At 62.5% G+C, this 16,040-nt stretch overlaps 1 protein-coding gene across 2 annotated transcripts in view; it reads left to right on the top strand.

The window, feature by feature from the left end:
- Positions 1–15,788, top strand: part of LOC129475538 (serine/threonine-protein phosphatase 2A regulatory subunit B'' subunit beta) — a 51,065-nt gene extending 35,277 nt beyond the window's left edge. The window contains exons 3-13 of one of the 2 annotated variants that reach the window (XM_055269565.2): positions 2,343–2,446; positions 2,700–2,802; positions 3,368–3,442; positions 3,883–3,969; positions 6,114–6,270; positions 8,277–8,325; positions 8,787–8,876; positions 9,124–9,299; positions 10,716–10,834; positions 10,902–11,008; positions 15,493–15,788. In XM_055269565.2, coding sequence (XP_055125540.1) covers positions 2,343–2,446; positions 2,700–2,802; positions 3,368–3,442; positions 3,883–3,969; positions 6,114–6,270; positions 8,277–8,325; positions 8,787–8,876; positions 9,124–9,299; positions 10,716–10,834; positions 10,902–11,008; positions 15,493–15,643 — 1,218 coding nt within the window. In that variant the 3' untranslated portion in view covers positions 15,644–15,788. The remainder of the gene's footprint in view (positions 1–2,342; positions 2,447–2,699; positions 2,803–3,367; positions 3,443–3,882; positions 3,970–6,113; positions 6,271–8,276; positions 8,326–8,786; positions 8,877–9,123; positions 9,300–10,715; positions 10,835–10,901; positions 11,009–15,492) is intronic. The other variant, XM_063635485.1, reaches the window with a different exon arrangement.
- The last annotated feature ends 252 nt before the right edge of the window (positions 15,789–16,040 follow it).

Genomic DNA, 16,040 nt, shown 5'->3' with positions numbered 1-16,040 from the left:
GACTCGGGATCGCGTGGGCTCTGGGTGGGGATCGCGTGGGCTCTGGGTGGGGATCGTGTGGACCCTGGGTGGGGATCCCGTGGACTCTGTGGGTGGGGATCGCGTGGACTCGGGGTCAACAGAGTCGTCTGGAAGAAACTGCAGCCTGTGAACTCAGCAGTGAGGTCCGCCTCACCAGGTTTAGGTCTTTGATTTCACCCAGCTGTGCCCTGCAGTTTGCTTTGTAGACAGTGTGTGTGATTTTTGTTCCATTGTTTCGTAGGTTGATTTTTAATGCTCTTGATAGATGGCATTATTGGAGATTTTATTTTCTAGTTGTTTGTTGCCGGTATGTTGAAATAATTTATTTTTGCATATTGTCCTTGGACCCAGCAAGTTTGCTGAAGATACTTATTAATTCCCGTATTTCGTAAGCGTTTGGATTGTCTACACAGTGTGTTGCTTTTGAATTATGACAGTTCTGCTTCTTCCTCCCCCTCGCGGCATCTTTCAGCCTTTCTCTTGCCTGCTGCCCTGGCTCGGCCGTCCAGGCGGCCTTCGTGTGACACTGTCCTCTTGTTTTCAGCACAGGGAGGAAGTGTTCGTGTGTCATCGCTGTCTGAGAAGCTGGGGTGTTTCGTAGAGGCCCTTTGTCTTAGAGCATTCAGGCTGCTGTCACGAAACTCCCCAGCCCGGGCAGCTCGTCACCAGCAGACATTTACTGTTCACAGGTCTGCAGGCTGGAGGATCACGGTGTGGCAAAGCGGTGCCTGGTTCATCGACAGCGCCTTCCCGCTGTGTCCTCACAGGGTGGAAGGGGTGAGGGAGCTCTCTGGGGTCCCTTAGAAGGGGACTCACCATATTCGTGAGGCCCCACCTCCCAACACCATCGCCTTGGGGGAGAGGATTTCAACAGGTGGATCTTGGGGACCCAGGCATTCAGGCCATAGCACCCTTTATTAGAATAAGAGCGTCCCTCCTCCTGATTCTGGTTTCCTGGTCTATTAGTATTATTAGATACTCCTGGTCATTATTACCGAGTTGCACTTGCTACTGTGTGCTCTGTGTGGGATTTCTGCCTCTGCTCTCCAGTGATAACTGGCCTGTGACTTCCTGTGTCCTTGACCGTGTACAGCCTGTGCCAGCCTCGGAACAGGCACTGGGAAACGCCCCTCGTTTTTATTCTCCAGGGGAACGCATGTGTGATTTCTTCCTTAAATGTTTGGTCGACTCATGGAGCAGCCTTTGGGGACTGGAATTTTCTTGGTGAGACAGTTTTAAATTATGGATTCAATTTCTTGCAGAAACAGCCCTTTCAGATTTTCTGTTGTTTATTTTTTGACTTGTTCTTCACGGAGTCTGTTTCAACACTCTCTGACTAGACATAAAGTGATTCATGGGTATCCACTATCTGATGTTTGCAGGATCTGTAGTTACAGCTGACATGGCTAATCTGTGTTTTCTTTCTTTTTTTTTTTTTGAGACAGTCTTGCTCTGTCACTCAGGCTGGAGTGCAGTGGTGTGATCTTGGCTCACTGCAACCTCTGCCTCCCAGGCTCAAACGATTGATTCTCCTTCCTCAGCCCCCCGAGTAGGTGGCATTACAGGCGCCCGCCACCACACCCTGCTAATTTTGTATTTTTAGTAGAGACGGGGTTTTGCGATGTTGGCCAGGCTGGTCTCAAACTCCTGACTTCCAGGTGATCCACCCCCCTTGGCCTCCTAAAGTGTTGGGATGACAGCCTTGAACCACCGCGCCCAGCCAGGGTGAATTAATTTTTAAGAAATCTTTCAAATCATCAAATTTTGATTTTGTTGATTTTCTGTTACTATTTACTTTTCGTTCCATCTCTGCCATGTATTTGTTCCTTTGAGGTAGAAGAGTGTAGATGATCGATCTTAAACTTTCCTTCCACACGCGTGTATTTAAGGTGTGAACTTGCCATAGCTCGCTGCTGTAGGTGTGTCCCGTACATTCCATGAGATGTTTCTGTCGCTGTCCGATTCACCACATTGCCTGGCTGCCCGGGCCATTTATTCCCGCACTTACTGCTTCTCAGTATGTGCCACTTGATTTCCAGACGCTGGGGATGCAGCCGCCTCTGGTTACAGTGCCCATGCGTGCTTTCTGTTCAGGGGAGACTGCGTGCCCGGCACTCCCACGCTCAGCTCTCATGACTGAGTTCCAAGGCTGGAGCGAAGGCCACGTTGAGTTCGCAGACACCCAGACAGGCCTCGCTGAGTGTGCTGTGTGTCTCTGCAGCAGGGGGTCTCTGGGCAGCGTCGGTCAGGCGCGAGGTGCACAGCAGGAGCACGGGCGTCCAGGCCCCGCTGACTGCCCACTCCTGCCCTCTGTGCCCCAGGCCTGCGGCTGCCCCCTCTACTGGAAGGCGCCGCTCTTCTATGGCGCCGGCGGGGAGCGCACGGGCTCCGTGTCCGTCCACAAGTTCGTCGCCATGTGGAGAAAGTGAGTCCTGGGCTGGGCAGGGTGCTGTGTTGGGAGGGCGGAGGCGTCCCCGGGTCCCCGTGGCTCCAGGATGGGTGCCCCCTGCGGCTGCCGCAGTGAGAGGAGAAACCCGCGTATGGGCACAGGCCTGGCCGTCGTGCGTGGCCACCTGCCACGTACCACGTGGAATACCATGCACGTGTTCCACCCTGCGTCTGCGGGGTCGAAAGCCACCCCCCTGTGAGGGTGGCGCCCAGTCATCCTGTCCTTCCAGAATCCTCCAGAACTGCCACGACGACGCGGCCAAGTTCGTCCATCTGCTCATGAGCCCCGGCTGCAACTACCTGGTGCAGGAGGACTTTGTCCCCTTCTTACAGGTGAGAGCCTGCGTCCACACTGCACGCCTCATCCCTCACGGGAGGGCCGGAGTCTACACCGCACACCTTATTCCTCACGGGAGGGCCGGCGTCTACACCGCACACCGTATTCCTCACGGGAGGGCCGGCGTCTACACCGCACACCTTATCACTCATGGGAGGGCCGGTGTCTACACCGCACACGTTATTACTCACGGGAAGGCCGGCGTCTACACCGCACACCTTATCACTCATGGGAGGGCTGGCGTCTACACCGCACACCTTATTCCTCACGGGAGGGCTGGTGTCTACACCACACGCCTCATCCCTCGCGGGAGGGCCGGTGTCTACAGCGTCCACACCGCACACCTCACGGGAGGGCCGGCGTCTACACCGCACACCTCATCCCTCACAATGGGGGGGAGGGGGACTGGAGTCTACACTGCACACCTCACGGGAGGGCCGGCGTCTACACCACACCCCTTATATCCCTCACAATGGGGGGGAGAGGGACTGGCGTCTACACTGCACACCTCACGGGAGGGCCGGCGTCTACACGGTGCGCCTCGTGTCCTCCCACCTGCAGGACGTGGTGAACACGCACCCGGGGTTGTCGTTCCTGAAGGAGGCGTCCGAGTTCCACTCGCGCTACATCACCACGGTGGGTCCCCAGCGGAGGGGCCGTCGGTTGCAGCGCAGGGCGGGGGTGTTTCTGCAGCGGCCGCCGCGGGGGCTTCTGCAGAGCGGGGCAGGCGGGGCCCGGGGGTCCTGAGCTTCCAGAGGGGGCGGCGGCGCCGTGGGAGGGTCTCCACCCGCCCGGGAGCCCGGTGTTGGGGGGACTCTGGTTTTCCGGGGTGGCCGCGCCGCTTTCCCACCTGTCCTGGGCCCGCGTAGCTCCGGGACGTTCTCGGCCAGACCCTCCCCGCTTTCCGCGGCCTGGGGCGGCCCCTCCCGCAGGGCCCTTCCCGCTGCTCCCGCCCATCCCCTGGCGGGCTTCGTGCGGCTGGGACCAAGGCCGCGCCCCTCTCCCGGCTCCCGGCTCCGTGCGGGGCGAGGCTCCTGGGGGTCTGCGCGCCCACCGCACTGACGGTGCCCCCGCAGGTCATCCAGCGGATCTTCTACGCCGTGAACCGGTCCTGGTCCGGCAGGATCACCTGCGCCGAGCTGCGGAGGAGTTCCTTCCTGCAGGTGTGCAGCGGCCCCGCCCGGCTCTGCCGTCCCCCTCCCTCCCCTACCCTCCCTCTCCCCCTCCCTCTCTCCCCTCCCTCTCCCCCTCCCTCTCTCCCCCTCCCTCTCTCTCCCCCTCCCTCTCTCCCCCTCCCTCTCTCTCCCCCTCCCTCTCTCTCCACCTCCCTCTCTCTCCACCTCCCTCTCTCCCCCTCCCTGTCTCCCCCTCCCTGTCTCCCCCTCCCTCTCTCCCCCTCCCTCTCTCTCCCCCTCCCTCTCTCCCCCTCCCTCTCTCTCCCCCTCCCTCTCTCCCCCTCCCTCTCTCTCCCCCTCCCTCTCTCCCCCTCCCTCTCTCTCCCCCTCCCTCTCTCTCCCCCTCCCTCTCTCCCCCTCCCTCTCTCTCCCCCTCCCTCTCTCCCCCTCCCTCTCTCTCCCCCTCCCTCTCTCCCCCTCCCTCTCTCTCCCCCTCCCTCTCTCCCCCTCCCTCTCTCTCCCCCTCCCTCTCTCCCCCTCCCTCTCTCTCCCCCTCCCTCTCTCCCCCTCCCTCTCTCTCCCCCTCCCTCTCTCCCCCTCCCTCTCTCTCCCCCTCCCTCTCTCTCCCCCTCCCTCTCTCCCCCTCCCTCTCTCTCCCCCTCCCTCTCTCCCCCTCCCTCTCTCTCCCCCTCCCTCTCTCCCCCTCCCTCTCTCTCCCCCTCCCTCTCTCCCCCTCCCTCTCTCTCCCCCTCCCTCTCTCCCCCTCCCTCTCTCTCCCCCTCCCTCTCTCTCCCCCTCCCTCTCTCCCCTCCCTCTCTCCCCTCCCTCTCTCCCCTCCCTCTCCCCCTCCCTCTCCCCTCCCTCTCTCCCCTCCCTCTCCCCTCCCTCTCTCCCCTCCCTCTCTCCCCTCCCTCTCCCCCTCCCTCTCCCCCTCCCTCTCTCCCCTCCCTCTCCCCCTCCCTCTCTCCCCCTCCCTCTCTCTCCCCCTCCCTCTCTCTCCCCCTCCCTCTCTCTCCCCCTCCCTCTCTCTCCCCCTCCCTCTCTCTCCCCCTCCCTCTCTCTCCCCCTCCCTCTCTCTCCCCCTCCCTCTCTCTCCCCCTCCCTCTCTCTCCCCCTCCCTGTCTCCCCCTCCCTCTCTCTCCCCCTCCCTCTCTCTCCCCCTCCCTCTCTCTCCCCCTCCCTCTCTCTCCCCCTCCCTCTCTCTCCCCCTCCCTCTCTCTCCCCCTCCCTCTCTCTCCCCCTCCCTCTCTCTCCCCCTCCCTCTCTCTCCCCCTCCCTCCCCTACCCTCCCTCTCTCCCCTCCCTCTCTCCCCCTCCCTCTCTCTCCCCCTCCCTCTCTCCCCCTCCCTCTCTCTCCCCCTCCCTCTCTCTCCCCCTCCCTCCCCTACCCTCCCTCTCTCCCCTCCCTCTCTCCCCCTCCCTCTCTCTCCCCCTCCCTCTCTCCCCCTCCCTCTCTCTCCCCCTCCCTCTCTCTCCCCCTCCCTCTCTCCCCCTCCCTCTCTCCCCCTCCCTCTCTCTCCCCCTCCCTCTCTCCCCCTCCCTCTCTCTCCCCCTCCCTCTCTCTCCCCCTCCCTCTCTCTCCCCCTCCCTCTCTCCCCCTCCCTCTCTCTCCCCCTCCCTCTCTCTCTCCCCCTCCCTCTCTCTCCCCCTCCCTCTCTCTCCGCCCCCTCTCTCCCCCTCCCTCTCTCTCCGCCCCCTCTCTCCCCCCTCCCTCTCTGTCCCCCTCCCTCTCCCCCTCCCTCTCTCCTCCTCCTTCCCTCCCCCTCCCCCCTCCCCCCTCTCCCTCCTTCCCTCCCCCCTCCTTCCCTCTCCCCTCCCCCCTCCCCTCGCTCCCACCCCCACCTCCACCACACCCCCAGCCCACCCCAGGCCTGTGAGCACTGGGACTGCACCGCCTGCGCTTGGGGTTCTGTGGTTGAGTAAGGAGGCGGGCGGGGGGGGGGGCCTTACTGGGCACCACCCGGAGGGGGAGCTGAGCCCTGATTCCCCCAGAGCTGCCCCCCACGCCCGCCTAGGGAGCCGCCCCGTGCTGGAGCTCCCCCCACCGCAGAGTTGCCCCCACTCAGAGCGCCCCCGGCCCCAGCACCCCTGTCCCCACCATCCACGGAGCAGCCCCGCCCTGCCCGCAGCCACGCAGACTTGGGGCGTCCCCCCAGGGGCCCCGTGCTCAGGCCGCCGGGGTCCTTTGGCAGAATGTGGCGCTGCTGGAAGAGGAGGCGGACATCAACCAACTGACCGAATTCTTCTCCTACGAGCACTTCTACGTCATCTACTGCAAGTTCTGGGAGCTGGACACGGACCACGACCTGCTCATCGACGCGGACGACCTGGCGCGGCACAATGACCACGGTACGCAGGGACAGAGGGGTGGGCGCGGCGCCGGGACACCGAGCACACCCTTCTCTCAGGGCCTCCCGGGTCTGCAGCTGCCTCTCCTTCCCCACTCCCCGCTCTGCGCTCTGTGCCTGCAGCTGCCTCTCCAGCTGCCTCTCCTTCCCCACTCGCCGCTCTGCGCTCTGTGCCTGCAGCTGCCTCTCCAGCTGCCTCTCCTTCCCCACTCCCCGCTCTGCGCTCTGTGCCTGCAGCTGCCTCTCCAGCTGCCTCTCCATCCCCACTCCCCGCTCTGCGCTCTGTGCCTGCAGCTGCCTCTCCAGCTGCCTCTCCTTCCCCACTGCCCGCTCTGCGCTCTGTGCCTGCAGCTGCCTGTCCAGCTGCCTCTCCTTCCCCACTGCCCGCTCTGCGCTCTGTGCCTGCAGCTGCCTCTCCAGCTGCCTCTCCTTCCCCACTCCCCGCTCTGCGCTCTGTGCCTGCAGCTGCCTCTCCAGCTGCCTCTCCTTCCCCACTCCCCGCTCTGCGCTCTGTGCCTGCAGCTGCCTCTCCAGCTGCCTCTCCATCCCCACTGCCCGCTCTGCGCTCTGTGCCTGCAGCTGCCTCTCCTTCCGCACTCCCCGCTCTGCGCTCTGTGCCTGCAGCTGCCTCTCCAGCTGCCTCTCCTTCCCCACTGCCCGCTCTTGTGTCCCCGTGTGCGCCTCTGCCTGAGGCCTCTGCCTGCGGGCGTCTTCAGGGTCAGCGTGGGCCGCTGGTCCTCAGGCTGGGACAGCCGCACCCGGGCCCGAGGGCCAGCAACGCCGTGGGGCTTCATTGTTAACACTCGAGCAAGGGCCGCAGACCAGACGCCTTCCCTCAGGAGCTCCGGGTTCCAGGTTCCAGCCCCCAAGGCCTGCAGCAGTTTCCATCCCAGACTAGGTGGAGCCCCAGGCTTAGACGTGGTCAAATACCTGCGCGGAGCCGGTGCCTCCCAGGTGTCCTCACGGCAGCCACCACTTCCCGGCTCCTCTGAGAGTCGTGGACACTTCCAGGAACTCAAACCGGCCTGTGGCCTGAGGGGCTTGAGTTTTCTAAAGGGTTCAAGTGTTTTTCCCCCAAAAAAACCATGTGACCAAGACTATTTCCAAATTACGGTGGCATCTGTTGCGTCTGGTCAGCTCACATTCCTGGTTCCCCGAACGTGCGCTCCAGCCATCTGCGTCTCCCGGGGCTGGTCCTGGGTCGCGTGGCCGCAGTAGATCCCTGCGTCGGACGCGCACCTGAGCAGACGTAGCATTCCCTGGATTTATCCTGCACTAGTTCAGGGAGCCACCTACGCCCTGGGCCCCTAACTAGCCCGGAGAAGAGCACAGCTCCACAGTGCCGGCCCGTGTGGCCCGAGCCAGCGCTTGCACAGCTGGGAATCTGCCCAGAACCAGGCACTCACTGTCCCTGTGAACCCCCGGCCCGGCCCCATCTTTCCGTGCTCCTGTGGAAGCCACTCTCAGTCCCAGGGCAGGACGGTGTCTGCGGCCGGGCTGGGCTGTTTCTCACGCACTGCGGCCTGAAGCCGGGGCACCTTGGCTTGTGCGTCCCAGGGACACCGGTGACCGCAGGGATGGCCGCCCAGGCTGCGGGACCTTGTCGTGGCCACCTGAGCTGACGGCGACGGTGCCTTCACTCTTGCTTCTTGTTAGTGAAGTTTTGGTTGAAAGGTGTTTGTTTTCGTGATTGCACTCGAGGTCTCTCTCTCCCTCTGGAAGCTGAACCTTTGAGGCCTGAATGTTCTGCTCTTTACAACTCGGTCTTGGAACCATGCTGAGCTTTGCACTCTGTGGATTTCACGCTGGACTGGGCTCTGCTCGACGGGAAAGGGTGGTGGGCACCCAGGAGGGGCCTGTGCAGGGGCATCGGAGCCCCGGGGCCCTCCCAGACCCAGGCCTCCTCCCAGCACTTCAGTCCCCACCGCATCCAGCCTCTGCTCGGGGGGTGGTGACGTCAGGGCCCAGGCGCAATGTGGGCTGCCCATCAACCCCATTCCTTTCCAGCCATTTCCACCAAGATGATCGACAGGATCTTCTCAGGAGCGGTCACACGGTACGTACGGCTCAGGTGCCTAGCGGCAGCCATTGCCCCACAAGGACCCGGTCCCTCTCCTCATCGTTGCCTGACATGAGCTTGTCGTGTCCTGACAGCGAGTGGCCGTCACCCCAGGCCCTGGGGGGGAGCATGTGTCTCTGTCACGTGAAACCCTAGTGGGGTGGCGGGGGGGGGTGGCACAAGACTCTGTCACGTGAGGTCTGAAGAAGAGGGTGGCCCAGGCCCCAGGTGAGGGGTTCTTGTCAGGCACTGGGCCTGAGGGAGCAGTGACGAAGTGCACGCCTGACCCTGCCTGGATCTGGGGAAGCCCTCCGGCCACGTGGCCTCCACCTCCTCCCTGGAGGGGCAGGAAGAGGGCCGGGCCCCGGGGGACCCCTCTCACGGAGGCGCGCGGGCAGGGGCCTGTGAAGCTCTCCCTGACATGCCTCTTCGTCTCTCCATCCTGGCCTTGGATCTAGAGGCAGAAAAGTGCAGAAGGAAGGGAAGATCAGTTACGCCGACTTTGTCTGGTTTTTGATCTCTGAGGAAGACAAAAAAACACTGACCAGGTGGGTTCCTGCCGCGGCACGTTCGTCCCGGTGGAGGAGCCGGGAGCCGCCCACGTGACGTGTGTCCCCAGGCGGATGCGTGTGCGCCTGGTGGGGGCTGCAGGGGACAGGGGGATGCGTGCACGCCTGGTGGGGGCTGCAGGGCACGGGGATGTGTGCACGCTTGGTTGGGGGGCTGCTCCAGGGGCTGCAGGTCACGGGCTAGAAGGGCCCAGGGCAGGGGCTGACAGAGCTCGCCATGCCGCAGCATCGAGTACTGGTTCCGCTGCATGGACCTGGACGGGGACGGCGCCCTGTCCATGTTCGAGCTCGAGTACTTCTACGAGGAGCAGTGCCGAAGGCTGGACAGCATGGCCATCGAGGCCCTGCCCTTCCAGGACTGCCTCTGCCAGATGCTGGACCTGGTCAAGCCGAGGACTGAAGGTGACGCCCCTTCGAAGGGGGAGGGGACGGACGGGAGAGGGGACGGCCCAGGGCGAGGGGACGGACGGGAGAGGGGACGGCCCAGGGCGAGGGGACGGACGGGAGAGGGGACGGCCCAGGGCGAGGGGACGGACGGGAGAGGGGACGGCCCAGGGCGAGGGGACGGACGGGAGAGGGGACGGCCCAGGGCGAGGGGACGGACGGGAGAGGGGACGGCCTAGGATGAGGGGACGGACGGGAGAGGGAACGGCCCAGGGCGAGGGGACGGACGGGAGAGGGAACGGCCCAGGGTGAGGGGACGGACGGGAGAGGGGACAGCCTAGGATGAGGGGACGGACGGGAGAGGGGACAGCCTAGGATGAGGGGACGGACGGGAGAGGGAATGGCCCAGGGCGAGGGGACGGACGGGAGAGGGGACAGCCTAGGATGAGGGGATGGCCCAGGGCGAGGGGACGGACGGGAGAGGGAACGGCCCAGGGCGAGGGGACGGACGGGAGAGGGGACAGCCTAGGATGAGGGGACGGACGGGAGAGGGGACAGCCTAGGATGAGGGGATGGCCCAGGGCGAGGGGACGGACGGGAGAGGGGACGGCCCAGGGCGAGGGGACGGACGGGAGAGGGGACGGCCTAGGGTGAGGGGACGTCCCAGGCTGAAGGGACATCCCCCGGTGGAGGGACGTCCCCCTGTGAGGCACTGTCCCTGCTGCGAGGGGACACTGGGGGAGGGACACTCCTACTCTGAGTTTGTGACGAGGGCCAGCACCACAGGTGCGCAGTCTCATGGTGCAAGAACGTCCTATTCGGGGCGTCGACACCCCGAGGGTGACCTGGAGAACCCAGGGCCGGGGCTCACTGGGGACGTCGGATCCGGGCTGAGGGACCAGTTGCCACATTTGTGCTGATGCCGCACAAGGCGGTCCTCCCCTCACCGCTGTTCCCCCCACACCATCGCCCCAGCTCTTCCCGCCCGCCCTGGTGCCCTCTAAGGCAAAGGAGAGACCTCACCATCCACACCGCCTGGCTTCCTTCTGCATCTCAGAATCCAGCTCTGGGGCTTTCACTTTGGAAATGGCTCTGAAGCCCGGGCAGCGCCCTGCAGTCCTGCCCCTCCCTGGCCGTGGGGCTCCTCCCGCTGCTCAGTGTCCCCGGGACACCCTCCGGCCTCTGCCTGCACGGGGAGCTCCGTTCTCTGTAATTTCAGATCCAGAGCTGCCTCCACGACGTGGCCTCCCACACCTCAGTCCCCACGCAGAACCAGGACACGCGTGTCCGCCTTTCACGTCAAACACGTGGCGTGAGAGCCCAGAGCTTCGTGCCGTGTCCTTAAGCACGTGTGACCGGACGCGCACGCCCCACACGCAGGCCCCAAAGGTGAGGCCTGGCTCACACGCCTTGGACGCGCTCCCCTCCCCACAGGGAAGATCACGCTGCAGGACCTGAAGCGCTGCAAGCTGGCCAACGTCTTCTTCGACACCTTCTTCAACATCGAGAAGTACCTCGACCACGAGCAGAAAGAGCAGATCTCCGTGCTCAGGGTGAGTGCGGCGGGCACGCGGGCTGGGCTGTGCCACGCCGTGTACGTAACGTGTGTGCTTCCTCCAGGACAGTGACAGCAGCGGCCCCGAGCTCTCCGACTGGGAGAAGTACGCGGCTGAGGAGTACGACATCCTGGTGGCCGAGGAGATCACGGGAGAGCCCTGGGAGGACGGGTGAGCGTGCAGACGGGGGGATGCGGGGCCAGTCAGGTGGGGCGTGCGGACTCGGGGGGCAGGGTGAGACCCGACATGGGGCCGGTGCGGTAAGGACAGCCAGTGACGGCGGGGGGAGGCGGGGGGGGGGGGCTCAGTGCCGTCTCCCTGCGGCACCACCTGTTCCCTGCAGCTCAGTGGCGGGACCCGGGAGTCCCCCACCCGTTGCCCCCCGCCCATTGCCCCCCTGCGTGGGGTTTTGTGATCCTGGGCACGAGGCTTCGCACATCAGGCCAAGCACGGGGAGGCTGAGTGGACGCATTTCGCCGACAACCTCCGTCCTTAGCCCACGGCTGCCACCTACTGGGCAGGCTGCAGGGCCCGTGGCCATTCCGGGACCCACTTCGGCGTTCCAGCCTCGGAGGCCCCGAGAGGCACTGGGCTGGTTGCTTTCTCGCTGAGCGTGAGGGTTCTTCGTGTCTTCAGGGTACAACCCCTTTATGTGCGATGTGTTCGCCTTTTTCCCAGTTTGTGACGTATGTTTTCACCCTCTTCACATGGCGTCTCAGAGATGTTCTGAATCTGGAGGAAGAGACACTGGTTATTTTTACGGCTGTGTTTTTGCTGTGTCGTGTCTAAGAATTCATTCCTGAATCCAAAGCCACAAAGATTCTCCTCTGCGATGTCTTGCATTTTGGTCTGGAGTCCGCTTGAGTAACCTTTCCTGTGGGGTGTGAAGCTCGGATTGAGGCTCACCTTGTTGTATGTGGGTGTCCAACCGTCCCAGCACCAGCTTTGCAAAAGGCATCGTGATTGTGCCGTGTGCGGGCTGCGTTCCTGAGCCTTCCTCCGTTCCGCTGCTGCACGCGTCTGTCCGTTCCCACTGCACAGATGACTGCAGCGAGAAGCCTCCGACGTGGGTGCCGTGTGGAACCGCCGGGGCCATTCTGGTATTTGGCTGCCTGTGTGAATCTTAGACTCAGCCCGTCCTTGCTCTGCCAACCTGTGGGAACGTGTGTTGGACTGTGACGTGGTGGTGAGCGCTGGCCTCGTGACCACGTAGACTGGCCCTCACCAGCCTCCCGTGGTGCACGCTGCAGCGACGTGGTCACTTTTCCCATCCTGTGCTGAGCTTCTCCACGCTTTTTATGTTGCAGACTGTGTTGGCTATTCTGGTTTCTTTGCCTTTGTATGAAAACACATAAGAATAAGCTCCTTCTGGCCGGGCGCGGTGGCTCACACCTGTCATCCCAGCACTTTGGGAGGCCGAGGCGGGCGGATCACAAGGTGAGGAGATCGAGACCAGCCTGGCTAACACGGTGAAACCCCGTCTCTGCGCAAAATACAAAAAATTAGCTGGGCGTGGTGGCGGGCGCCTGTAGTCACGGTACTCGGGAGGCTGAGGCGGGAGAATGGTGTGAACCCGGGAGGCGGAGCTTGTAGTGAGTCGAGATCGCGCCACTGCACTCCAGCCTGGGCGACAGAGCGAGACTCCGTCTCAAAAAATAAACAAAAAAAAAAGTCAAGGATGGTGGCTCACGCCTGTAATCCCAGCTACTCAGGAGGTGGAGGTTGCAGTGAGCCGAGATCACACCATTGCACTGCAGCCTGGGCAACAAGAGCGAAAGTCCGTCTGAAAAAAAAAAAATTCTGAATTTTTGAGTGAGATCTCAATGAGTGAATGGATGCATGTGGGCCCAGCTGCCGTCTTCATAGCCGTGGGAGGCCCGGTCCACAGGCGCCGTCCGTGTCTCCCGGCAGGATTTTTGTAGCTTTCTGTGTAGACTTGATGCGAATGCTGTGAGACTTCTGTTTGAGTGTTTCCAGGTTTTGCTGTTGTCAACGGTACTTTTAAGGTTCCCAGTTCCAGTTGTTCGTTGGTAGCATATAGGATTTTTTTTTTTTTTTGAGATGGAGTCTCACTCTGTCGCCCAGGCTGCAGTGCAGTGGCGCAATCTCGGCTCACTACAAGCTCCGCCTCCCGGGTTCACGCCATTCTCCTGCCTCAGCCTCTCCGAGTAGCTGGGACTACAGGCGCTGCCACCACGCCCGGCTAATTTTTTTTGTATTTTTAGTAGAGACGGGGTTTCACCGTGGTCTCGATCTCCTGACCTCGTGATCCGCCCGCCTCAGCCTCCCAAAGTGCTGGGATTACAAGCATGAGCCACCACGTGCCCGGCTACATATAGGATTGATTGACCTTGAGTTTTGCACCTTTATGAAACACACTTACTAGATCTAAAAGCTGTCAGTTCTTTGGGGTTTTCTGCGTGGACAGCCCATGTCTGTCAGTGGGTCTGTTTCTGTTTCCTGCTTTTCACCCCTCTGGGTACGTTGCTTCCTTTCTCTTGCCCGCTGCACGGCCTGGAACCCGCAGGGTGATGTGGATGTCAGCGCAGACCACGCCCAGCCTTGAGTGAGCCTTGCTGGTTTCCGTGTCGCCCTCGTTCCCAGTCCTGGGGACGTCTCCCCTCACGCAGCAGTAATCACGCTCATTGGCGAGGATGTCCTGGCCTGTTCTGGTCTGTGGAGGCTTTTCTCGCGATGGGGGCCGAGTTTCTCAGAGGGTTTCACCCCGTGGTTCCTCTGTCTGTCCATACGGCGAGTTACACCGAGTCATCAGCCAGCCTTCTGTTCCTGGGATAGAGCTTACTGAGTCATACGTTATCCTTACATATTACTGGATTCTTTTTGCACAGATTATCTGTAGTATTTTTTTATTTTTTTTTTTTGAGACAGGGTCTTGCTCTGTCACCCACGCTAGAGGGCGGTGGTGTGATCTCAGCTCACTGCAGCCTCCACCTCCTGGGCTCAAGCGATCCTCCAGCCTCAGCCTCCTGGGAAGCTGGGACTACAGGACTGTGCCTCCACGCCCAGCTAATTGTTTGTTTTTTTAGAGACAGAGTCTTGCTGTGTTGCCTGGGGCTGGTCTCAAACTCCTGGGCTCATGTGATCCTCCCACCTCGGCCTCCCAGAGTGCTGGGATTACAGGCACGCACCAGCACACCCGGCTAATTTTTGTATTTTTTTTGTAGAGATGGGGTTTTGGCAAGTTGCCCAGGCTGGTCTTGAACACCTGAGCGCAAGGGTTCTCCCCGCCTCGGTCCCCCAACGTGCTGGAGTTACAGGCGTGAGCCCCCGCCCAGCCTTGAGTGAGCTTTGCTGGTTTGTGTGTTTCAGAAACTCGCCCAGTCACATCAGTGAGTTACTGTTGATAATATTTCCTGCTTGTGACGTTAGTGTCTGCAGAATCCACAGCGATAGCTTCTCTGGCATTCCTGAGACTGACTTGTCTGTGATCAGTGAGGCAAAGGGACGATGAGGGTCAATCATCGTCTCAGGGAACCACAAGAACCACTGGTTTTTCTCTCGTGTCTTTGTGCTGCTGTTTTGTTGTCTTTATCTTCGGGCAGCAAGTTGGGCCATTGACGCCGCAGCCCGGCCTTCTCATTTCGGTGCAGCTGAGAATACTTTCTGGTTACCGTTTGGTTCCCGACCCACGGGTTCCATGGAGCTGCATTTTAACCCCTGCTCCCCCATCAGCCGCCCCGTCCGATTCCCGCCAAGCAGCACAGGGCCCCCCGCGGCCCACCCTGGGCCGTCTGTCCCGTGTGTCCGTCCTCCTCGTGCGCGGTTGTCTGCACCGTGGCTCTGACCTGGCAGCCAACCTCTGCGTCCCCGCCCCCCACAACTTCCCAGTCTGCCTTCTCCTGCCGGACACCCTGGGGCAGCTGTGGCCCCCAGACATAGCCTGGATGAGTGTGCGCCTGTCCCCACCACCGTCTGTCACCTCCGCTCCCCACCTGACCAGTGGCCAGCGCCACACCGGGGTCGACTGCCTTCCCCGTGTCTACGCCTGCTCCGGCAGTGGGAGCTCAGCGACAGGCTGGGGGGGGGGGGGGCGTCTGGGAAAGCAGAGGCGTCCCCACGGGATGTGGGAGAGTCTGTGTGGCCGCGCTGGTTTTCCTGGGGCAGCGCCCGACGTCACGGCCGAGACCTTCACGGAAGGCGCGCGTCTGGTCCTCGTGCTGCCGTGTGTTCTGGTCAGAATGGAAGTGGTGGCCGCCACGAGGTGCTTCTGTGTGTTGGGAGAATTTGTCTAAGCCGTGGTCCCTGTTTGTTCCTCAGTCCCGTGTGGACACCACCATCCAGTTGTGTAAACACAGGCCCCTGGCAGCTCAGAGGCTGCCCCCCTGAGTCACCGTCGTGTCGCTTTGGGGAAAAGGCGCGCCTGCCCGCCCGGTTGCTCTGTGTGTACCTCATGCCTGGGCTCCGTCCCGTCCCGGGTGGGTTTTTACCGCAGGCCCCTGCCCCGGGCGCGTGCGTGGAGCCGGGTTTCTCAGCCAGGAGTGCGTTGCCGGCTCAGCGGCCGGAGCTCAAGGTCGGCTCAGGGGACTTCCCCGTGCTGGCGGCTGGGGGGCCGAGCAGCCTGCAGTTCCCGGAGTTCAGGGCCCAGGGCCTCGCTCTGCGCCACGAGCCACGTCTTCACCATCCCCTCGTTGCAGGTTCGAGGCCGAGCTCAGCCCTGTGGAGCAGAAGCTGAGTGCGCTGCGGTCCCCGCTGGCCCAGAGGCCCTTCTTCGAGGCGCCCTCGCCCCTGGGCGCCGTGGACCTGTACGAGTACGCGTGCGGGGACGAGGACGTGGAGCCGCTGTGACGCCACCCGCGAGAACGCCGCCGCGGGGCCGCTCCCCACGTGCCACGGCCACCACCGGGACACCGCGGCTTGTGTAAAAACTGTTGTCTTTTGTGGAAAATGAGTGCGTTTGTATGGAATGATAAATTTTTATTTATTCACAGAAGCGTGTGGATGGCCGCTGTGGGTTCGTGGCCCGACCTGCCTGGAGTTCTGTTCCCCGGGGACACGTAGGGCTGCTCGTGAACGGGACGGGTTCCCACACTGACACCCTCCGGCACTTGCCGTTCCCGAGTTGACCCGGCCTCAGTCCCGGGACCGGCGTCTCCGGAAAAGGGTCTGTGTGGGCACAACGGTGACCGGCGGCTCCCGGGCGCCTCGCCAGTCCTGAACGGCAGCCTCCGCCACAGCCTGGATG

The sequence above is a fragment of the Symphalangus syndactylus genome, chromosome Y, assembly GCF_028878055.3.
Source record: "Symphalangus syndactylus isolate Jambi chromosome Y, NHGRI_mSymSyn1-v2.1_pri, whole genome shotgun sequence".
In the NCBI taxonomy this organism is placed as follows: Eukaryota; Metazoa; Chordata; class Mammalia; order Primates; family Hylobatidae; genus Symphalangus; species Symphalangus syndactylus.
Note: the sequence above shows the minus strand (reverse complement) of the source record. Positions and strands in the feature narration are given on the sequence as shown.